The 24813-nt window shown below is 46.1% G+C and overlaps 1 protein-coding gene across 1 annotated transcript in view; it reads right to left on the bottom strand.

Annotated features, from left to right (window-relative positions):
* The window catches only part of DNAH11 (dynein axonemal heavy chain 11), a 367765-nt gene that overhangs the window by 182927 nt on the left and 160025 nt on the right, over positions 1-24813 (bottom strand). The window contains 8 exon segments of the mRNA XM_062178539.1: positions 1197-1347; positions 6829-6977; positions 8108-8235; positions 10034-10166; positions 13021-13098; positions 15007-15201; positions 17823-17915; positions 23292-23430. Coding sequence (XP_062034523.1) covers positions 1197-1347; positions 6829-6977; positions 8108-8235; positions 10034-10166; positions 13021-13098; positions 15007-15201; positions 17823-17915; positions 23292-23430 — 1066 coding nt within the window.

The following is a 24813-nucleotide window of genomic DNA, read 5'->3' as shown; positions in this document are numbered from 1 at the left end:
AATGCCCATAATGGTTGGGGCTGGGTCAGGCAGAACCTAGGAGTCAGGAGCTCGATCTGTGTCTCCCACACGGGTGGCAGGGACCCAAGTATTGGAGACATCACTTGTTGCCACCCAGGTGTGCATTCACGGGGAGGTAGACTTGGAAGTGGAGCCAGGATTTGAACTGGGGCACTTCAACATGGGCTGCAGGCTTCCCACGCAGCAGCTCAGCCACTGCCCCAAATGCCTGCCCCTCACTCTTCCAAGCTGTCACACAGCGAGGGTCAGGAACAATGTACCCTTGGGAGAGCAGGAACGCTTCATCCAGATTGCAACCCTTTCCAGAATATTCCTGGGAGGGAAGGGTCTATGGGTGCTGGCTCTCGTGTTGTAGAATTCAGATGCTTTCTCTTACTCACTGGCTGACACCTTTCATTGCACAGATTTACTTTAAAAAAAAAAATAATGAACAATTTCTCTGGGCAAATTACTTAGAAGATAAAAAAATAAATAAGTCTGCTGCAGCTTTTTCCAAATCTGTTCAAATATACTCAGGGGGAACACAATGATCCCATAAACACACACTCAGCACCTACAAGCACCATGCGCTTGGAACTTTATACATCTCTGGAGATCTAAAAATGAACAAAATATGGCTTCAGTCTTTTTTTTTTTTTTGACAGGCAGAGTTAGACAGTGAGAGAGAGAGAGAGAGAAAGCGCGAGAAAGCGAGAGAGCGAGAGAGAGAGAGAGGTCTTCCTTTTGCCGTTGGTTCACCCCTAAAGTGGCCACTACGGCCAGCACGCTGCAGATGCCTCCTCCTGGTCTCCCATGGGGTGCAGGGCCCAAGCACTCGGGCCATCCTCCACTGCACTCCTGGGCCACAGCAGAGAGCTGGATTGGAAGAGGAGCAACCGGGACAGAACGGGCACCCCGACCGGGACTAGAACCCGGGGTGCCGGTGCCGCAGGCAGAGGATTAGCCTAGTGAGCCGCGCCACCAGCTCAGTCTTCTTTTGGAAGACCGTCAAAGACATGGACCACAAGCCCAAATGACAACAGATGTCAAGGTGTGTTCTAGAGGTTTCCAAAGCACCCCCGAGGCCATGGGGACTAGAGCAGGAGGATGGAAGCCCTCTAAGAATTCTGGGTATTTCCAATCCGGAGCAAGCCACAGGCATCTGTTATCTTGCACGAGCAACACCGTGGACAAACCTGCACCAGGCTATTCTCTGGAATGGAGGTGACGGTTTTAAAGCTTGTTCTCAGCTTATCCAGGCACGCGGGAACGTATTTATCAAACAGAATACTCAAATTGGCCTTCTCGGATCGATGTCGTCTTTGGTCTATCCAACTGGCCACGTACCTAGAAAGGAACCCAGAAAAACTTCTGTTGCATCCAACTGGCCACGTACCTAGAAAGGAACCCAGAAAAACTTCTGTTGCATGCTCGGGGCTGGAAAAGCAGAATTTCCCCAGGTCAAATCTTTTCCCTTCCACAGAGCACAAATGCTTCAGGCACCAGATTCCGGAGTGAGTTCATTCTATTGCTTGCATTGGCAAATATTTGTAAATGGCCCTTTAGAAACTTGCTTGAATGGCCATTTTTTACCTTAATGAAAAGAATGTAAAAGAGACTCCTACTAGCACTTAGAAGGCCAACATAACAGAGCATAAATAGGCCATTACGGAACATTTAGAAGGCAGTGCCGCTGTGTCATTTCCAGAGCACGGAGCTATTTCCATGGCGGAGACTGTATGGATGAAAACAACTTGGGATCTGTCTTGATGAGTGTTGACATCACTTATTCAGTAATGAGAAAGCAGTTACAAATAAAAAGGTGAACATTCCAGAGGGCTCTTTCCAAAGGCTGCCTTCTCCACTGGACTGCAGGTGACCCCAAGCTGACAGCTGATGGTACGCCTCCAGTGAGCCGTCCCGAAATGGGACCTTGGGCCTGGATACATACGCATGTACATTCTGAAGCTCACAGAATGGGGTCAAGTTGACAATGAGTATCTCATTGTGAGCACAACAAGAGCCAGGCCCAGCAGCATCCATAGTCATCTCTGGGGTGAAACTATATGATGGTAAATGAAAAATAATCACTCAGAAAGTTCTCATGATGTAGGAAGTGTCTGGCAAATAGCAAAGAAGCAATGTAACCACAGATCAATTAGCTCTACCTATTATTATTATTATTATTATTATTATTAATATTGGCTGACAGAGAGCTGCTATCCACTGGTTCACTTTTCAAATATCTGCAGCAGATATCTGAGCCAGGCCAGAGCCAGAAGCTGGGAACTTCATTGGGTTTCTCCCATGGGTGGCAGAGATGCAGCTATTGGAGCCATCCCCACTACCCTCCATCACCCCACGTTTGCAGGAAGCTGGAGTCCGGAGTTGGGGCATGGCCTGGAACCCTCTGATGTGCAGCATGTGTGTCTCAGTGGGCATCCTGACTGCTCTGCCAATGCCAGTCCTTCTACCTCACTTTGAGCACGTTAGAGCTCACATTTTGAATGTCCAAAGAAATATGTGCAGGATAATGGCCTTACAGAAGGGGTCCCACTGGCTTTCCCAAAGCTTCAGGGTGGGGTTTTATTGGTCAACTACATTACATCATGGCTAGATTGAGAAGATGTCAATTGGCAAAACTGTTTCCACCCCCAGAGGAGCAGCTTGCAATAGAAGTCCAGCGACCTGGGAGTAGCTCCACAGCGAGTCTCCAAGGTGGAAGAGGCAGTGGGCTCCAGTGGACAACAGAAGGCAGGTCTCAGGGGCTGGGACAAAGGCATGGGGACCAAACCTGTGCCTCAGCTACTGATCTGCCTGCACATTGGCCGTCAGAAATGCAATCTTCAGCCCAGAGCTTATGGTGGGGGTGAGGCAGGGGGATTCTCGGGGAGATGGGAATCTAAAGTCTGAAAGTCCCAGTTCCATCATTAAAGAAAACAAAAAACTGTGCTAGCTTGGGCAAGTTACCTAACATTTCTGCGCCTCAGTTTTCTCCTTTATAAATGGAGATGTCGCTACAGATTTGCCAGGGTTGCTTGTATAAAGCAGGTTTGCATGTATAAAGTGTTGAGATGAACACCTGATGTGGAACAAATTCTCATTGCAGGTGACTGGCTAGCACAGACTTGGTGGTCCTGGCTCTACGTTTCTGTGCATTTCCTAGAGGCAAAGCATCCCGCAGAGGCTCGGACCAGAGGGGTTGGGGGAGCAGAAGACACTGCACTGAAAAGTACAAGCAGTAGCTTCAAGGACAGCCCCCAGGAAGGGAAAGTGGCTTTGCCTTAGTGGACAGGTAACAGCTGCTTCTGGGAGACCTGCGAGCAGCAGCCAGGGGCTCGGAGAGCATCGGCCAGGCCTGCAGGCAGACGATGCTCTTGCACAACTCCCCTCCTGCACAACTCCCCTCCACAGGCAGGTGGGGCTTGCTCCATAAGGAAGCAAAGCGCAGCCTAAGCAGGAAATGCAGGAGCTGTGATTCTGCCCAGAGCACAAAGCCAGCTCCCGACCTCTAGTAGGGCTCAGCCACATCCCACCGCATGGGGAGTAGAAATGTCTACGTGGCGAATAGGGACAGTTTAAAACCTCATGTAGACAGCACCTCCAAACGCTTACAGTTCAGAATAGAAATAGACCTGAAAAGAGTAAATTCAAGAGACAATGAGGCTGGCACTGTGGTGCAGTGGGTAAAGCTGTTGTCTGCCGTGCTGGCATCCCATATGGGCGTGAGTCCCAGCTGCTCCACTTCCGATCCAGCCCTGTGCTGATGTGCTGGGAAAGCAGTAGAAGATGGCCCAAGTGCTTGGGCTTCAGCACCCACGAGGGAGACCTGGAAGAAACTCCTGGCTCCGGGCTTTGCACTGGTCCAGCTCTGTCCATTGCAGCCATTTGGGGAATAAATTTTAAAGTGGGTATTTAGTCTACTGGTTAAAGATGCTCACAATGCACATTGGATACCTAAATTCAATTCCTGGCTCCAGCTTCAGGGATGGCTCAAATAATTGGGTCTCTGTCAACTACTTAGGAGCTCCCAGCTCCCAGCACTGGCCTGGGCAGCCCTCAGCTGTTGTGGGCAATTGGGGAGTGACCCAGCAGATGGGCACTCTCTCCGCCTGTCTCTGTCTCTCTCAAATAAACAATAATTAAGGATATATTTCTTATTTATTTATTTGACAGGTATAGTTATTGACAGTGAGAGAGAGACAGAGACAAAGGTCTTCTTTCTGTTGGTTCACTCCCCAAATGGCCGCTATGGCCAGAACTGCGCCAATCTGAAGCCAGGAGCCTCCTCTCAGTCTCCCATGCGGGTGCAGGGCCCAAGCACTTGGGTCATCCTCCACTGCCCTCCTGGGCCACAGCAGAGAGCTGGATTGGAAGAGGAGCAACCAGGACTAGAACCCGGCACCTATATGGGATACTGGCACCTCATGCGGAAGATTAACCAAATGAGCCGTGGCACTGGCCCAAAGGATATATTTCTTAGGTGTGTTAATCCTGTTGTGATCACATGACAGAACATTCTAGTTCTCAGGAGATAAATGGTGAAGTGCTTAGGTGTGAAGAGTCTTAGTGTCTCCAATTTCCTTTCTAATATTTCATTGAAAATTAGTGAAAGAAAACATGCTTCTATGCCTGATAATGTGTGTCTCTGTGTCCAGCCACAGACAACGTAAACAGAGTAGAACAGAAACAGCCGGTGACTGTGGGAACAAGATCCATGGCTATAGATGGCTTTTCCTTTTCAACTTGTCTATAATTTTGGATACTATAAAATTAAAAGTGGGAGAAAACTGAGACCTAAGATATTTGATTGGTAAATTGGGCTAATAATTACACTGATCCCAGAAGGTAACCGAATATCAAGTTGCTATATCTGTGATGCTCTCATGTTAACAACATTGTGACATTAAAGTAAGGTAGCAGGGGTGGGGACCGTACAGTCCTTGAGGCCTGGGACTCACTTGGCCCTGCCAAGGCAACCAGAGGCGGGACCTGAAGTTCAATAAATCTATAGCAGGTTCATTTTCAAGTTGACGATTTTGTGTGGCCCAGGAATGATGTTATAAATATCCAAGTGGCCCTTGGCAGAAGAAAGGTTCTCTACTCCCAGAACAACCAGAGTGAAAAAATACCTCCTTAACTGGAAACAGTCATTTTTTTTGTGTGTGTGTATATGTGTCTGTGTGTGTGTGTCTTATTATTCTGCCAATTGGAGGTAAAAATAGAAATATCCTTTAGAGACGATACCCATTATTTTAGAAAATGGCTTACAGGGGTCCTGGATCCCACACAAGAAAATTAAAACCTACCACCTAGTCTTAGATAAAATAAAAACCTCCAGAAAAGTCAAATCAAATGGTGAAGACTGAGCTGCTGAACTCTGTTAGGAATACAAATGGGCGTCTCCGCAGCCAACCTGTGAGTTTTGATGTGTGGGATCAAAGTTTGTCCTGTGGTAGGGACTGTGGACTGGGCATTTATTAGCACAAATCTCCATGTGAGGGGATTCAGCGCAGACCCTGGGGGCTGAGAGCTTCACAAATCAGTCCACAGCCTGCAAGGGTGAGGGGACCCCTGGAGAAAACACTGCCACCTGCACTGGAGCCCTGGTGCGGCTATGCGCTCTGCAGGGACAAGCCAGGGACAAGAGACGAGAGTCCTTCAGCTCGTCCCAGCCTGGAGAAGCTCCTCAGGGCACAGTGGGCATCTGAGCTGGGGCAAAGAGCTGACGCCCAAGAAGCAAGAGCTCTCTGCTCAAAAAGGGCAAATCCAACGGCTCCGCTTCGCTGCAGGAGTGCCTCCCAGTGGGCACCGACGTAGGAGGCAGAGCCAGGACTCCAAGCCAGGCACTCTAATATGGGGTGGCAGGTGACCCAAGCAGCAGCTTAACTGTTGTGCCACAATGCCCACCCCAAGTATTTAGCTTCTTTAAGCTGAGATTAGAAGAAATATTCACCAAAAAAAATCTGATTAACAAATGGGTAAGGGGCTCCTGTAGACAATTTTCTCAGAGATGATACAAATGACCAGTAAGTGCGTGAGAAGATGCGCATCGGTAATCATTAGAGAAATACAAAGAAAAAGCACCATGGGATAACACCTCTTCATGTGCATTAACATGGCTGCTATGAACAAAAAGAAATCTCGAAGATGTGAGTGCTGGTGAGACTGGAGGGCCTGGGACCCTTGTGTGCTGTTGGCGATAATGAAAAAACAGTGCAGCCATTATGGAAAACAGTTAGGCACTTCCTCAAAAAGGAATTTTTTAAAAATATAATTGACATGTAATCCAGAAATTCCACTTCCAGATGGGTGCCCCAGAGACCTGAAAACATACTCAAAGAGCAATTTGTATTCCCAACTTCACAGACGCATTGCTCAAAAGAGCCCAAAGATGGAAGCAACCAAGTGCCCTCGATAGATGAAGAGATAAACAACATGTGGCGGACACTCCCTACGGAATATTATTCATCTGTGAAAAGGAAGGAGATTCTGCCAAACAAACTGTGATTGTGCTAAGTGACGCACACCCATCACAACAGGACAAACCCTGGAGGATTCCAAGGCCTCCACAGAGTCAACTCCACAGAGACAGAAAGGAGATGAAGGAGGGGTGGGGGGTGGGGGGGGAGGAGGAATGGGAGGAATGGAGAATTATTATTTAATGACCAGAGTTTCCATTTGGAAAGTGGAAGAAAGTTCTGGAGATGGATGTCATGATGATGGCTGTCCAACAGTGTGGATGGCACACTTAAAAATGGCTAACATGGTACCGGACTGGAATAAACAAAAAGACCTAGAGAGGGGAAGCACAAGGCAGATACTCACGGACTCCACCCCAGATCCTGTGGGTTCACGTATAGGATACCAGCTCTGGAGACGGTTGCTGGGGTCGCCATCCGGAGGTGGTGGATCTCAAAGAGAAGCCTCATGGATGGCGCGAGGGCCACTCGCTCGTTGCTGGCCAGGGTCAGCACCTGGAAGGAGCAGCCGGGCAGTGACCAGAGCTGAACTGGCATCGTTACCAGGAGGAAGAGCAAGTCTTCTCCTTCACGCTGGCAACAAGCAGGACTGTCCCTGTCCCTGCCCCCAGAGCCAGGCACCACGATCTCACGGTCTCGGATGGGAGACAGTCCGAACAAAGACTCAAGTTCACCTCTGAGAACCTGACTGACCATAGAGGAATACACTTGTCAAAACGGACTCCTCATGTACAAGTACTGAAATGTCACCATGTGCCCATAGACAGGTACAATGACTGCCATAAAGATGCTTAATTAAAATTAAAAAAAGAACAAATGGACCCCTGAATGCCCGCCTTTAAATAACTGTGATAAGGATAAAGAAACAAAATTCAAGACATTTCTTCTCAGGGTTGATTACATGGGAAAGGCCTGAAAACTGAAGATTTTCTTTAGAATCTGAAATACCCCATTTACCAACTCTCCTACAGAAACTCGTGCAAACATACTGACTGCAGACGCAGGCTTTCTGATGAACCACTTCCTGGTTCAGAACACAAGGCACTTCTTGTGGTTACTAATTCTGGCCTGGAGTAATGATAGTTACCGATTTGTCTCTCCTAATCCCAACAAGAGACCCCGTGTGGCGGCCTCGGTGGTATTTCACACACCTTTACCATCATCTTGCGTTTTCACTGATAACGTAGGCCAACCATGGCAAAAAAGCTCAGCAAAGCATTTAGACACCATCTGTGGCCATATGAACCTGTTAGCATCAACATCTGAATTTCAGCAGTTATCCTATGGCACAAGCTCATTGTTTTATTGTCAAAGTATTCCACACTTGATCGAAGATGACATAAGATATAATAATGTACACCTAGCTCTAAGAAACGAGAAGATGCATATGCTAAATTCTTAGATATGTGTCTACCTTTCATTGAGGGTGGTCTTAACGGGATTTATTCCCTTAATTCTTTAATAATTACATTAAGAGTATTACTAGGATAATGTGGTTTATCAAAATAGGGATAACACTTACATAAACAGTACCAGGTTAATGAATGAACACTAGCATTGCCATCGGCAAGTGGATGGGACTCCTAGTACATCAAGACGTTCAAGGTTCAGCTCTGAAGTCTTACCTTGTTATCATCCATGACGGTGTTCAGGGATTCAATCCACATGGGGTCAATGTCTCCATCCAAGACGATCCACTTAGGTCCATCGTGCATAAGATTTGCTTGTTCTCGGAGAACGGATGAGAAGAGACCTAGAAAATAAGAATAAGCCACCCTAAGATACGGTAGAGCTGAGTGCTCTTTAGTTCTAAACAGTATCTATGATGTCTGCTGGGTGCTCTCTCATGAATTAAATAAAAAGCAATTTTCTGTCTCCTTCTTGGGGGTAATAACGCCTTCTGGATGTCACAGAGGCTCCAAATTCAGCTCTATCATTTACCAATGTGGGCGAGGCTCACCGCCCCGGGGCAGGAATCTTAACCGCCACAACTGAGCTTCCTCCGGCGCCAAGCAGAAAGCACGGGACCTTGCTGGTGGGGGTTTATAGAGGCAGCATGCATAAAACCACAAACTCACACCCAATGAAGGCCGCGGCCTTTTGTATGCATGTGCAGTCAGTAGATCTATGTTGGAACACGTGTTAGTTTATTTCACCTCCTTCCATTTTTCTGTGACATCCAAGGGGGCATAACTAAAGCAAAACCACTCCGAAATACAATATCTCTCTGAGAAGATCGCTGGCATGATATTACATTATCATTACTTAACCAGATGCATGCCTTGCTGTCACGAAGATGTGTCGCAGTATTGTGTGTTAACATAATAACGTGTTTCATAGCTACCGATCTTTCAACCTCAAGCATCGAACACCATGCTGAGTGGAACTATCGCAGTGCATGTATGCGGGTGTTTCCTCTGTGAAGTCTTTGGTGCAGAAACAGAAGTGGTGGTTTCTCATAGCAGCAGCTTCCACCATGATTCATGGAGAAACCAACAGCCTTTGCTCGTGATGCCTGCTGGGAACAGCTTCCAGTGATAGTCGCCATTAACACATACTGTTCTCTCTCAGTCACCGGTCTTCATAGACGGAAGCTGGGCTAAGAGAGTAAAAAGTGTCCCGCAGCCCAAGGGAAGAGCACACCTAAGACAGGAGGATGCTGACTGATGAAATGTTTCTTCTCCAGTGTAACGTCGGACCGGACAGTTAAATGACGGAAAGGAACAAGCCAAGTGGACGCCCAGAGCAATGCAGCCAGTGGCAGGAACAGCAGGTGCCACAGCCCTGTGATGGGAAGAGGCTTGGCAAGGCTGCCGGGATGAATGGGTTACAGGAAGCGATGCTCAGAGGGCAGGAAATGAAATCAGAGATGGTGAGATGGGTGGGGGGGTGGGGGGGGAGCGGCTGGATGCTGAGGCTGACCGGAAGCCAAGGCAGAGCACTACCACTGTGAAGTGAGCCCTTGGTTTGCTCTACGGAGGCAGAGGGAGACAGTGGGAGGGGAGCGCTGTAATGCTACAGGCAGCAGGTGAGTGGTGTGGACTAAGGTGGTACTCACATGAGAAGTATTGCAACTCAGTGTCGGTTTTGAAGGTAAAGTCCTTGGGATCTGCTGTGAGGTCCGATATAGGGTGGGAAAAGAAAAGAGGCTCAGAGCTAAAGCCAAGGTTAGGGCATTGGTGAAACTAGGGAGTCACAGCAGATCTTAAGGGATCTGCTGGTCTGCCAGTTCTCTCAGGGGCAGAAGCATTCTGTCCCTGCAATAATTCTTGCCCAGACCTCCATCAGTGTCATGTGTCAGGCACGTCACGGATATCGCTTGAGGCATTTACGTCGACTTTCCTCCAGGTTGAGGCAGAGCCCTGACATAACCGATACAGAATACACAGCTCTGTGGCATACCAGTCAGGTCCTTCCCCAATTCTAGTTTTAATTGAATGTTAGAAGTGAACATAAGCCATAAATCTGAGATGACGACACACGCTGGCTTGTACTGAGACATGACTGAAAGAGTCACTGCTAGTACTTTCAGAGGGCAAAGAAGCACTTGCCGTCTTTCCATTCCCGGGTGGCCGGATGGATGAAACCAAAGAGTTCATCGGTTGTCACGGCTTTGGGGTTTAAGTCATTCCAGACGGGCTTCTGCTCCAAGTTCACGTACGTGCGGTTCAGTGTTCTCAGGATCTGAGGGGAGGCAGGAAAGAGCCAAGAACGTCCCTATAAATGTGAGCCCACTAGAAAATAAAAAGACTTCCAAAGGGTTTGCCTTGTCCATTCTATATGTAAAACATTCTGTGACCATGAAGGTTGAGAATGGAAAAAAAAAAATGCACATACAAGGGAACTTCAAAAAGTTTATGGACAAGTGAAACGCAAAGCTAAGTTTGCTTTGAAGCCCAGATTTTGAAATCTGTGGAGGACTGGGACTGTAAAGCTACCAACTGAGGTGCCAGCATCCCATATGGGCACCAGTTCAAGACCTGGCTGCTGCACTTCCAACCTAGCTCTCTGCTGTGACCTGGGAAAGCAGTGGAAGATGGCCCAAATCCTTGGGCACCTACACCCATGTGGGAGACCCAGCAGAAGCTCCTGGCTTTGGATCAGCACAGCTCTGGCCATTGCGACTAACTGGGGAGTGAACCAGCTGATGGATGACCTCTCTCTCTCTCTCTCTCTCCCTCTCTCCTTCCTCTGCCTCTCTGCAACTCTGCCTTTCAAATAAAATAAATAAATCTTTATTCCCCTTCCAAAAAGCTCAGTGGAAATGCCTATTATTAAAGAATATGTGTTCTTTTTTTTTGCACCAAAATAAACTTAGCTTTTAAGTCCATGTATCCATGAACTTTTTTAAGGCCCTTACATGTGCATTTCAAAAACCATCTTGGAAACTTTACTTCCACAAATCCCTAGGGGGACAATCAGTCCATCCCAGTCTTTGAACCACCGAAACTAAACAAAGTCACTTTTGTATCACATGAGATGATTAAACATGTGTGAAGATGAAGGACCCTGTGGAAATAAGCATTTGTGCTCATGTCTATAAAAATCACCCTGCCTCCATTATTTAGATGATTTTTCTCAAAATTTAGCCCATTCCAGGAGACACTTAAAATGGACAGCTGGAAACAAACAGATAAACAACAACAAACTAGATAGCTGGGCCAATCGCAGAGTTCCTAATTTGGTAGGTTTGGGGTGGGCCTGGTTATTTGCGTTTCCAACAAGGGCTCCGGTAATGGCAAGGATGCTGGGCTGGATGTGCATCGAGACCCAGGGCAGAGGATCGCAGCAGGTGGTTGTGCCAACTCGGGGTGCACAAGACCCTGGGCATCCGGTGGGTGATGGCCATGGATGCTGCTCACCATCCCATAATGCACCAGTCCGGCCCCTCCACCAAGAGTTACCAAATCCAGAATGTCTCTGGCACTAAGAATGCAAAGCCCTATGCCAGTTCCTGAGGTCCTGAAGCCTGATGGGTGACGATGCCCTGAAGAGGGGTTTGGTGTCTGTTTAAGCAACAGATACCTTCACTCAAACATCTGCCCCAACTCCTGCTTTTCCTTTTCCGAAACTCAGGAATTTTCAGACATTTACCACCTTGACCTTCTCACGGGGGGTTTGAAGAACTGATAAACAACTGCCAAGTACTCTGGGAGAAGACATTGCTAAATACCATGGTCCTGACCTCAGTGCTCCAGTTCTATCAGCTTAAATACATGGTGGAAAGAACAGACTAGGTGAAGACTAGATGAAAGAAATTAAATGCCTTCAGAATATTAAGCTTATATTTTTAGAAACCATTAATCTACTGGAAATTATAGAATTTAATTTTACCCTTCCTTGAACCATGGCCCACATCCGAAACTTACTCTAACAAAATAATTACAGGTCTATCAGTTATCTACTTTAATATTTCAATTATTATATTTTTCACTAGAAAATCTCCACTCAGAGCTCCTCTTGACAATTGTCCCACTTTGGGTTTTGGGCTAAATGCTGTCCAGTTCTTTGTACATCCATGCTCTAAAATCTCATACGCCTATCCAAATTATTTTTAGTCACTGGCTACCAAATATGTTTATACCCAAGCGTCGTAAATTCAAATACACGCAGCTCAGCATGCGCTGTCTGCCAACCAAGAAAATAAGTGTGCTGCCAGGACTGTCAGTGAGACCCAACAAAACCCAGCAGTGAACTAAAAATGAGGATAATAACACCCATGGCATAGCATCATCCCCCAGAGCCAATCACACACAAAGCACCTAGCACAGCACATAATGGGCGCCTCAAAGATGCGGTTTGGGCCACCTCTTTTTCAAGTGTTGGAAAAGTCCCACGGAGGGTTATATTTCTGAGGGTGCACTGGAGGAAAATATTTGGGTTTGTTTTTCTTAATGACACGAGGAGGAAAACCCAGGATGACTTGGAACCGATGAGAAAGTGGTTTGGTAAATGTGGGTTGAGCCAATCAAATCCCCCACGCTGCTGACTTACCCCACAGTGTCTTTGACAAAATTGTCCTGGTGGAATTATATGATTCAAAAGGTGCACAGAGTAGGATGGCAGACAACCAACCGCACGAAGACAATGCCAAGTGTCCCATGTGGAAAGCCCAACCTTCACCTTACATTACTTTTCCTGTGTGGATGCAATGTTCTATTTCTCTCTCCCACTTCCCAATATAAAGCTCAGTAGCGTCAGTGGATCAAAAAAGCACTATTGGAATCTCAGATTATAGCCAGAAATGATGGTGGCATCAGCAAAAGGGAACTCTTTAAGGCAGCAGTGAAACCAGGTCAAGGCCAGCAGGAGCCCTAGAGGTTAAGATGCTGACTGGGGCACACACGTTCAGTATCACAGAGCCTGGAGCCACACCCTAATCCTAACTTCCTGCTTCCGGGCTCTCTGAGAAGTAGTAGTTGACAACACAATCAGTTGCACCCCTGCCACCCACGTGGGAAACCTGGATGGAGTTCCTGGCTCCCAGTGTCAGCCTGGCCCAGCCCTGGTTATTGTGGGCATCTGGCAAAGACCATACCTTGCTCTTTCCTGTGCCTGCGTTTCCAACCACAAAGACAGAGTGTCGCACCGTCAACAGCTCCTCGAGCTGGAGAACCTGCACGACAAACAGACAGTCACTGTTTCTTGGAATGAGCTGATGATAAGAAGACAACCCACCCATTGTGGCGTAGTTCTCCTATGCTGAGACACCAAGCCAGCCCCCTCTGACAATGGGACGACCAGGGAGAGTTCAAATAGACCAAGAGTGCAAAGCAAGAGAGTACTATAGAGAGTTCATGCAAATGTGTGTTATGCAAAACATGTACAAGGATTTCAATTTTTGTGCACCAAAAAAACTCCCTAATCTTCTACTTCCATTTTCCATGGGCTTTTTGAAGTCTTCTTAAAGAGTGTCTCCTGGATCTCCCACGTAGAACAGAGGAATAAGAAGTAAAAACCATGACATTATGTTCTGTCGGTCAATGGCTGAGGTTCCTTACAAAGTCGGTGACTCTCCATAAGGTTTTGAACAAAAACAGTACATGAAAATCATCATCCACAACTATTTACACGGCTAAGAACACTACACTTCTATGGTTTCAATGATCTGTCATTATTTTAAAAGTCATTGATTATGGGTAGAATGGTCATCTTTCCATTTGGTTATCATTTACTGCCCTTGCCCATATGCCCATTAAACTAGAGTCTTTTCACTTTTTACTGGTTGACTCTTTATTTAGTAGAATATGAAGTCCTTCACTGTAATGCAAATTTAAAAAAATGTTATTTCAAAAACAAAGAAAGAGAGGCCAGTGCTGTGGCATTGCAGGTAAAGCTGCTCCCTGCAGCTGGCATCCCATATGGATGCTGGTTCAAGTCCTGGCTGCTCCACTTCTGATCCTGCTCCCTGCTAATGTGCCTGGGAAGGCAGAGGAAGATAGCCCAAGTGATTGGGCCCTTGCACCCATGTGGGAGACCTGGAAGAAGCTCCTGGCTTTAGCCTGGCCCAGACCTAGCTGTTGCAACCATTTGAGGAGTAAACCAGTGGATGGAAGATCTCTCTTTCTCTCACTATGCCTCTGCCTAACTCTGCCTTTCAAATAAATAAATATATCTTAAAAAATAAAAAGAAAGGTTAAGGGAGGGAGAGAGGGAAAAAGGGATTATCATTATATTCCTAGAACTGAACCTATGAAAAAATAAAAATAAGCAGCATGGACATTACACATCTGTTTTAGTCTGTAAATCCACCAAACCCAAAACTGAGCATGCATATGCCCAAGCCATTGAGAAGTCATGGAATATGTCAGTCATTCTCAAACAGCTCGACTTTCTTGCCCCATTAGAAGTGTGCACTAATATCTGTATTTGCACTTTTCTCTAAAATGGAAGGAAGGCAGAACAAGATCAACTTGAGTGCAGGTCACCAAGAGGTTCTGTGAACTCACTGGAAGTGGGCTTATGTTTAACACCAAGACGTAATCAGATCCATGTTGTCCCCTACCACTGGATGGGGACTACTGAAATGCTTCCTTACTTTTATTGAGTTCAGAACACCGTACTGACAAGCCTCAAAGTATATATCATATTAAGGTCAGTGCAACCTGAGTTAATGTGGGGATTAAGACCACTTAATTGGGGCCTGGTGCCTTGGCTCACTTGCTTAATCCTCCGCCTGCGGCACCAGCATCCCATATGGGTGCTGGGTTCTAGTCCTGGTTGTTCCTCTTCCAGTCCAGCTCTCTGCTGTGGCCAGGGAAGGCAGTAGAGGATGGCCCAAGTGCTTGGGCCCCTGCACCTGCATGGGAGACCAGGAGGAAGCACCTGGCTCCTGGCTTCGGGATCAGCATGGTGCCATCCATAGCAGCCATTTGGGGAGTGGACCAATGAAAAGAAGACTTTTCTCTGTCTATAACTCTATTTGTCAAAATAAATTTTAAAAAATCTTAAAAAAAAGACCACTTAATCGGTAATGTCCCTGCAAATCCCAGGGGCCACCATGCAAAGCCACAGCTGTTTGTACTTTGAGGATGAAGCTCTCCTCGGGCTGCAGGCGGAGCTCCAGGGTGGACTGCCGGATCTTCTGCTCCAGGTGTGGTTTCCTCCTCCGGGAAACATCCAGGGCTGGAAACAGGTCACTGACCAGGCCCAGAAACACCGGGATGTCGTCTGTCACTATCTTAGGCATATTGAAGTCCCTTAATGCTCGCATGAGTACCTAGGAAGGGGAACAGAAAACACTATCAGCAGAGCAAGACAGAGTCTGACTACTGCCTACGTAGCTGAAGATGCCATTTTTGCTGCTCATACCCAAAGCATGAAATATTGTAGTGTTCTCAGTAGGATGGCGTTCTAGCTAGAGGCAGGCCAGCTCTTCCAAGTTAACACATCGGATGAGAAGGCACAGATTACACAAGGGGCAAGGCCACGAGGCCTCTTCCGTTCCAACCACGATCTCTTCTGATTCTCAGAAAGGCTCTGAGGCCCTCGTCTCCTTAATCCTCAGGTCAAGGATATGAATCAGCCAAGCCCAGGCGATCATTTCATTCAAAGTACCCCGAGACTCTCAGAAGTCTTGCACATCCCTAATGCGGGTCTTGTTCTGCAGCGGCTGAAAATCAGAGAGGCTTTTGGCTTTGAAAAGCAGTAATCCCGCCGGCGCCGTGGCTCACTAGGCTAATCCACCACCTGCGGCCCTGGTACCCCGGGTTCTAGTCCCGGTTGGGGTGCCAATTCTGTCCCGGTTGCTCCTCTTCCAGTCCAGCTCTCTGCTATGGCCCAGGAGGGCAGTGGAGGATGGCCCAAGTGTTTGGGCCCTGCACCCGCATGGGAGACCAGGAGAAGCACCTGGCTCCTGGCTTCAGATCTGTGCAGCGTGCCGGCCCTGGTGGCCATTTGGGGGTGAACCAACAGAAGGAAGACCAGCGGTGACCATCTGGCGTATATTACAACCTATTAGGCCATGGGGCCTGAACCCTCAGGCCTGCACACAGAGAATCTGGTGGAATGTTTATTGCTGGGGAAAGCCCCCCGCCTGGGGACATTCCAAACTGCTAGGACAGTGCACTGTGAACTTCACCATGGAGTCTTCCTACATGCACCGCCCCATAACTTATCAGGGTCCAGGTGGTGCTCCAGGTGGCGCTCTGCACCTCCCCCAACAACTACTTAAGAAGGGATTCCGCCTGCGCTTAAAGGAGATAAAGCCTGGCTTCCAACCCCTGCCCTCAGTCGGGGCAGGCACAACCCCCACTCTCTCCCCCCATTCTGTCCCCCCTAAAATAAAGTCTTCCCTACCTCAAACCCTAAAATCCTAAAACCTAACAGCGTAGTGATTAGCGTGCTACTCGCAATGTCCGCGTTCCCTATCAGTGTCTGAGCTCCAGTACCAGCTCAGCTGCCAGCTTCCTGCAGATGGGCACCCAGGTAGGCAGCAGGAGGGCCCAGCTCAAGTACCTGGGTCCCTGCCACACCTGTAAGAGACCCAGATTTGAGTTCTGGGCTCCTGACTTCATGTGGCTCAGCCCTATCTTTTGTGGGCATTTGGGGAGTGACCCAGCTGATGAAAGATCTGTCTCTCTTTCAAATAAATATAAATATTTTAAAAAATAATGGCAGGGGGCCAGAGCTGTGGCATAGGGGGGCTAAGCCTCTGCCCGCCGTGTTGGCATCCCATATGGGCACAGGTTCATGTCCCAGCTGTTCCACTTTGGATCCAGCTCTCTGCTATGGCCTGGGAGAGCAGTGGAAGATGGGCCAAGTGCTTGGGCCCCTGCACCTGCGTGGAAGACCCAGAAAAAGCTCCTGGCCCCTGGCTCCGGACTGGCCCAGCTCTGGCCATTGCTGCCATGTAGGCAGTGAACCAGCAGATGGACGACCTTTCTGTCTGTTTCTCCCTCTCTCTGTAACTCCGCCTCTGAAATAAATAAATAAATAAATAAATAAATAATAAATAAATCTTTTTTAAAAATAATGGCAGTAACTCAAATATCAACCTAATTTCTAGGAAAAAACAAAAGCTGTGTTTTCCAATATCAGTCGCCATAGACGAATGAGTGAAAATTCTGATCCTGAGTTGTGAGCGAGGGAGACAGAGAAATCCGGGAGAAGCAACACAAAGCCACAACAGAAAGAACTTAATAAACATTCCTTAACATAACAAAGACACTTGCAGAATTGATTTATTCATTTTCTACTTCTCACACGATGTTTGATGTATCCACAGTGATGTACAAAGTGCTTCAAAAAGTTCATGAAAGTGCAGTGAGAAGAGGATGTGACTTCCACGAGCTTTGTGGTACGCCCTTGTGTATCCATTGCGCTTACTGCTTAGTGACCAGGAAAACACAGGAGGGGGAGAGGAACATTTTCCCTGAAGCTCTGGGGAAGCATCCGGGCACTTCCTTGCCAAGAGGCCACTGACCTCCCCGCTTCCTGCTGCACACCCATCCGACAGCCTATGAGATGGACAGACGTTCTGCCATCAAGTTATGTCCTCCCCAGCTTTTCAGGATTTCTATCTCAACTCGATTGGACAGATTTCCCGAATATTCCTGAGAGGAAATTAGACAGCGGCTGCTGAATTATGCGATGAGAGCTGTCAAAATACTTTTGGGGGCTGCTGCTTCTAGAACACTTACAAAATCACATTTTCCTTCCTGAATTCTTGTCTTTGTACTTGAGAACACTTACAACTGTTCATCAGCAATCCCAACCCTTGAAACATCCCAGACCGATGCATTTTCAAGGTCACACCACCCCCTCCTCCAGGCAAACCCTTCCACCCGCATGAGGCCGTGCAGCTACTCGCTCAGCAAAATCACATCAGCACTGCAGTACCTGATCTTCGGGCCTGTTTTTATCCGCGCGTCTCAGGGAGCCGGCTACAACCAAGACAGATTTAATGGCACGCAGTCCCCAGTCGTAGTGGTCCTACAATCCAAACACAGGTACAGGTTCTTAAGAATTTTATGAGGGAATAACATTCTCATTCCACAAACACAAGCTGGAAGCTGAAAGAGTCTGGAATGGGGTCGGCACTGTGGCGTAGCAGGTTAGAGTGTTAAACAGGTCAGAGCCCGATGCCAGCATTCCATATGGACGCCAGTTCTAGTCTCAGCTGCTCCACTTCTGACCCAGTTCCCTGTTGATGGCCTGGGAAAGCAGTGCAAGATGGCCCAAGTGCTGAGGCCTCTGCCACCCACATGGGAGATGTGGAAGATCCTGGCTTCAGCCTGGCCCAGCCCAGGCCATTGCGGTCATCTGGGGAGAGTGAACCAGCAGATGGAATCAATCAATCAATCAATCTCTCTTTTCTCCCCAAATCCCTCTGTGGAACTCTTCCAAATACATACATGAATAAATCAATTTTTTTAAAGAGTTCTGATAAACACATACTTTAAGGATTCAAAATACCTCTCCACACTGAAATGGTGAAAACCACGGCCCTGGGTGTCCCCGTGCATCTGTCACCTGTCTCAAGGACTCTCTTCCTCCTGCAGCACTTAACTGCAGCATTTGCCCGAGGCTCCCTCTGCCTCCCTTGCTCCTCCTCTGAGCCTGACTCCATCCATGGTCCCACCTCGAGTCATCCACACACTCTTCCAGTTGTGCACTGAGAGGCCTGTGTTATGCTTCTGCATGGACAATGTGATATTGCAAAAATCAACAAGGAAATTTAAAAAATTCCTTGAAACAAATGAAAATGAAAACAGAACATACAAAAGCTTATGAGATAGAACAAGGACAGCACGAAGAATTTTATAGCAGGAAGTGACTGTGTGTGTGTGTGAAATAACATAACAGTGTAACTCAAGGGTCTGGAAAAATAAGAAGCAACCAATCCAAAGTTAAAGGGAGCAAATAAATGATAGAGAGCAGAGCAGAAAAAAGTGAAGTAGAAACTAAAAATACAGAAGATCAACTCAATGCAGAGTATGCATTTTTTTTTTTTTTTTTTTATTATTTGACAGGTAGAGTTATAGACAGCGAGAGAGAGACAGAGAAAAAGGTCTTCCCTCCATTGGTTCACTCCCCAAATGGCCGCTATGGGCAGCACTGTGCTGATCCGAAGCCAGGAGCCAGGTGCTTCTTCCTGGTCTCCTATTCAGGTGCAGGGGCCCAAGTACTTGGGCCATCTTCCACTATTTTCTCAGGCCACAACAGAGAGCTGGACTGGAAGAGGAGCAACCAGGACTAGAACCTGGCACCCATATGGGATGCCGGCGCCGCAGGCAGAGGATTAACCAAGTGAGCCATGGTGCCAGCCCAGAGTATGCATTTTGAAAATATAAAAATAGGGGCCGGCACTGTGGTGCAGCAGGTTAAAGCCCTGGCCTGAAGCGCCGGCATCCCATATGGGTGCTGGTTCTAGTCCCGGCTGCTCCACTTCCAATCCAGCTTTCTGCTATGGCCTGGGAAAGCAGGACTCGGCCCAACTCCTTGGGCCCCTTCACCCACGTGAGAGACCCGAAAGAAGCTTCTGGCTCCTGGCTTCGGATGGGCACAGCTCCGGCTGTTGCAGCCATCTGGGGAGTGAACCAGCGGATGGAAGACCTCTCTCTCTCTCTCTCTTTCTCTCTCTGCCTCTCTCTGAAACTCTGTCTTTCAAATAAATAAATCTTAAAAAAAAGAAAATATAAAAAATAGACAAAACTTTAGCTAGACTAAGAAGACAAGAGAAGACTCAAAATCAAAAATAAAAGGGAGATATTACAACTGATATCACAGAAATATAAGGGATCTCTAGAAACTTCAGGAGCCATTATGAACAACTACAGTCCAACAAATTGGAAAACCTGGAAGAAATGGGTAACTTTCTGTATATGGATCAGTTACCAAAATTGAACCATAAGGACACAGAACATCTGAAATCGTGAACAACAATTAATGAGACTGAATCAGTAATAAAGTCTCCCAAGCTCAGGACAAGATGTCTTCTCCACTGAATTCTGCCAACTCTGTTTCTTTAAAAAACTTATTTATTTGAAAGAGCTAGAGGGAGGGAGGGAGGGAGGGATGGAGGGAGGGATGGAGAGAATATCTTCTATCTGCTGGTTCACTCCCCAGATGGCCACAATGCTTGGAGCTGGGCCAGTCCAAAGCCAGGAGCTTCCTCCAGGTCTCTTGCATGGATAAGAGGGGCCCAAGCACCTGGGCCATCTTCGGCTATTCTCCTCAGGCCATGAGCAGGGATCTGGAATGGGAAGTGCAAGAGCCAGGACCTGAACCAACATCCATATGGGATGCCAACATAGCGGACATCAGCTTTACCCACCACACCACAACACAGGCCCCATATAAGACTTTTAAGGAGGAACTAATACCATTTTTTCTCAAACTATAAAAAAAAAAACTGAAAGAGAAGGAAATCTTCCAAATTTATTTTGCCAGGCCAGAATTACCTTGATTCTAAAACCAGACAAGGACACAACGACAATCAAAGTATACAGCAATATCTCTGATGAACATGGATGTAAAAATTCCCAACAAATAGCAAATTAATCTAAAAAATACCAAAGAGATCATGCATCATGTTGAAGTGAGATGCAAGGTGTTCAACATTTGCAAATCAATAAAGGTAATGCATCACACGAACAGACTACAAGTTGAAAATTATATGATGATCTCAGTAGATGCAGAAAAAGCTTTAGATAAAATTCATTATCCATTCATGATTGGAAACAAAAAGAAACCCTTGAGCAAATCAGGGAAAGTTTCACACTTCAACATCATAAAGACTTATGACAGAACTACAGCCGACATCATACTAAATAGGGGGAAAGCTATTGTCCCTGTAATCTTAACCCAGACAAGGATGTCCACTCTCACTGCTCTTATTCAATACAGTATTGGAAGTTTGAGTCAGAGAACTGAGGCAAGAGAAATAAGATGGATACAACTAGGAAAGGAGGAAGTCAAATATTCTCTTTTTGCAAATGACATGATTCCATTTATAGAGAAACCAGAGAGTCCACTACGAGACTGTTAGAATCAATAAATAAACTTAGTAAAGTTGCAAGATATCAAATCAACAGAAAAAAATCAGCAAGTTGTTTGTACATCAATAATAAACTCACTGAGAAAGAGATTATAAGAAAATCTTATTCACAGCAGCTACCAAAAAAGTACCCCAGATTAAATTTAACCTAGAATGTGAAAGACCTCTACAATGAAAATTACAAAACATTGATGAAAGAAATGAAGCAAAGAAGAACACAAAGACTTCCCATGTTCATAGATTGGAAGAATTATTTTTATTAAAACATCCATACTACCCAAAGTGATTGATGGATTCTATGCAATCTATGCAATGCCATTCTTTACAGAACTAGAAAAAACAATCCTAAAATTCACATGGAATTACAAATGCCCCTGAATAGGCAAAGTAATCTGAAACAAAACAAATAAAGCTGGAGGAATCGCAACACAAAATTTCAAGACACTACAGAACCAGCTTGTAGCCAAAAGAGCATGATACTGGCATAAAAACAGATGCACAGACCAATGCAATAGAATAGAGATCCCTGAAATGAACCCACATATTTACAGCCAACTAAACAAAAGTGCCAGAATCATGTATTGTAGGAAATATTCTCTTCAATAAATGGTGCTGGGAAAACTGGACAACCATATGCAGAAGAATGAACCTTGATCCCTACCTCTCACCTGATATATAATTCAATTCAACATAGATCAAAGACCTTAATGTTAGATCCGAAATTATAAAACTACTATAAATAAACATAGGAGAAATGTTTCAAAACCCTAGCACAAGCAATGATTTTTTGTGCAAGTCCTCAAAAGCATAAGCAACAAGAGCAAAAATAGACACACAGGATGTGCTGCTGGGAAGCACAGGAGACAATCAACAAAGCAGAGACAACCAACTCAATGGGAGAAAATGTTTTCAAACCATTCATGCCACAAAGCATTAATACCCAGAACATCCAAGAATCTCCAAAAACCCAGCAGCAACAAAATTCAATCTGGTTAAGAAATGGGCAAAGGATCCAATAAACATGTCTCAAAAGAAGAAATCCAAATGGCCAACAAATATATGAATATTCCATGTCACTAGCCATCAGGGAAATGCAAATCAGAACCACAGTGAAGTATCATCTTCCAATTAGAATGGTTATTATCAGGAGAGGAAAAAATAATGGATGCTGATGAGGCTATGGAAAAATGGAAACCCTTACACACTATCGGTGGGAATGCAAATTAGTACGGTCATTATGCAGAACTGTATGGAGGTTCATCAATAAACCAAAAACAGATCTACCATATGACCCAGCATCTCATTTCTAGGAGTATATTGGAAGGAAACGAAATCAACATGTTAAAGAGATACCCACAGCCCCATGGTCATTGCAGCACTGTTCATAACAGCTAAGCTATGGACTCAACTTTGATATCCACTCTTGGATGAGTGAATAAAGAAATGGTGGTATATGTGCACAATGGAGTATTACTCAGCCATAAAAAAGAAAGGAATCCTGACACACTGGAGGCCATTAAGTGAGACACAGGAAAACACGTCCTCTTGTACATGGAAGTTATAAACAAAGAGTCACTCTGAACTCAGAATAGTGATCATTAGAAGTGGGGATGGCTGGTAGGAAGGGAATTGGGGGAGATGGGATGATAGGGCACACACACAGCCAGGTTGAGGTGACAGGGCTACTACTCTGCAGCACAGTGGGTGACTGTGGTTACCACAAGATACCACAAAAAGAATTACAGGGAAGCCACTGGTAGACTCCTAACATGGAGGACAGGGACATGCAAAGGCCAGTGCCTGGTCTCACAGACTTACTCTGTATAGACATGTTGAAGAGTGGCACTGTACCCCATAAAAGTGAATAAGTATTATTTTCAAATAAAGAATCACCCACACATGAGAAGGACGTTAATCCAACATTCCTTGAGATTTTCTACCGAGAATCAGCTTTACCTCACTCTTCAAGCCACTGCTGCCCTCTCTCCCTAGAAAATAATATCCTCACCACACGTGGGATGCGACACAAAATTCCATTTATAATTACAGCACTGGTAAAGTGGAGAGAAAAATCACACAATTCATTGACAAAAGCTCCATTAAGCACAATCAAAACATTAGAACCAAAACGCCTTAAAATTTAATTTCTGAAAATTGTCAAAGATAGATTTCCAAAACGTGATAGAAAAAAACAAGTATTCCTCATGTCCAAGTGTCCTCTGAATGGCAAATGACCCAGCACATGCAGTTTGAAAGCTGCTGTAATGTTATGTGAAAATCAAGAAAAAGTCACGGAAATCAAGGCTCACCTGCTTGGAGAGGAGCTCCTTGCAGAGTGTGTACAACGTAATGAACTTCCGGGCTAATGAGCGTGCCTCCACAAACCCTTCAGCCAGCAACATGATTTCACAGATCAGCTCCGTGTCAGGGGCCACCATAGCACAGGGTCTGAGATGTAAATATATGAAATTGAATTGTAAACGGTGATAAGGTAATGAATGAGCACCAATTGGTCAAATCAAGTGATTGGTCTGTCCTCAAGCAAACCATTCCTAAGCAGGAATTGGCTCTGTCAATCACAACTAACAAGACCCTTCACTGCAACCACACACACACACACACACACGCACACACACACACGCACACACACTCCACTAGTTACTGGACATGTGGGAAATAGACAAAGTCAGAAATGGCAGAAGTAGGGATGCAGGAGTTTCAGGAAAATCTGTGGCTGCATTTTGTAGACATTAGTGTTTAAGTTGTCACTGGAAAAGGACAACAGTGGTATTTTGTGCCAGACTCCAGCCTTTGCCTGTGGCTTAGGGGGGTACCGGTAAATGTTTCACTAATGAATGTCCAGAAAACAGCATTTGCTGATTTCCATAGAAAAAATATCTCCGTGAAGGCTGATTTCAAGATAGCAAGCCATCATCACAAAATGAACCAGGCAGAGATGTGTGCATTCCCCACACCCACCCAGGTACAACAGACATAAATGGCCATCAGAGCCTGAAGTGCTCAGTTCTGAATATTTATCACCTTTGTTTGTAATACAATTTCACCAACGGTTGATACAATTTTCTTTCTATTAATGGCTGTGCTCAACAACCAGCTCATAAAATTCATGAAAATATAATCCTTACCTCTCAAAAGCTCATGCATACAGGCCATTTCTAGGCACAGCACGGCCTGGACCAACGTGGATGGACTTTTGAGATAATTTGGAAAAACCACATGCTATGGATCCCCCTTCTTTTTGGAAGCAGACTTCCCAAAATTCCTCCACCCAGGACAGCTGCCATCAGCAGCAACGCTTGGAAAAATGTCACGCAAGCACAAAGCAGGAGCAAGATTAGATAATCAAGCCATCACTTTAGACTTCTGAAAGTTCATATCCTGGGCATCTGTCCTCACCTGTTTTCGTAAATAGAATTATAGTCTGCTGCACGCACACCTAACTAAACAGCCCCCAAAGTCTCTCTGGGCCTAGGTTACCGTGAGCCTCTCCTGTTGAGCTAATTCCTTATTTTTTTTCTCACATTTATTATTCTTCATCATCTGACAGAAGCAGCAAAGATGAGGAAGGGAGAGAGACTGCAAATGTACTTATTTACTCATTTCTTGACTTACATCCACGGGGATAACTAAGCCTAGCAATAACTGAGCACTTACCCCCCGCCATACAGGGGGCTGACATGCACTCTCACTCCATCCTCTGTCTCTGTGCACCTGCTACCCTTCCTTATCTGCATCTCTCAGCGCTGCAGACCCGGCGTTCTCTGGAGTTCAAGCACAGGCTCTAGGCCACGTGGCAGGTAACGGTAGGAT

This window comes from Lepus europaeus, chromosome 20 (genome assembly GCF_033115175.1).
Source record: "Lepus europaeus isolate LE1 chromosome 20, mLepTim1.pri, whole genome shotgun sequence".
Lineage (NCBI taxonomy): Eukaryota > Metazoa > Chordata > Mammalia > Lagomorpha > Leporidae > Lepus > Lepus europaeus.
Note: the sequence above shows the minus strand (reverse complement) of the source record. Positions and strands in the feature narration are given on the sequence as shown.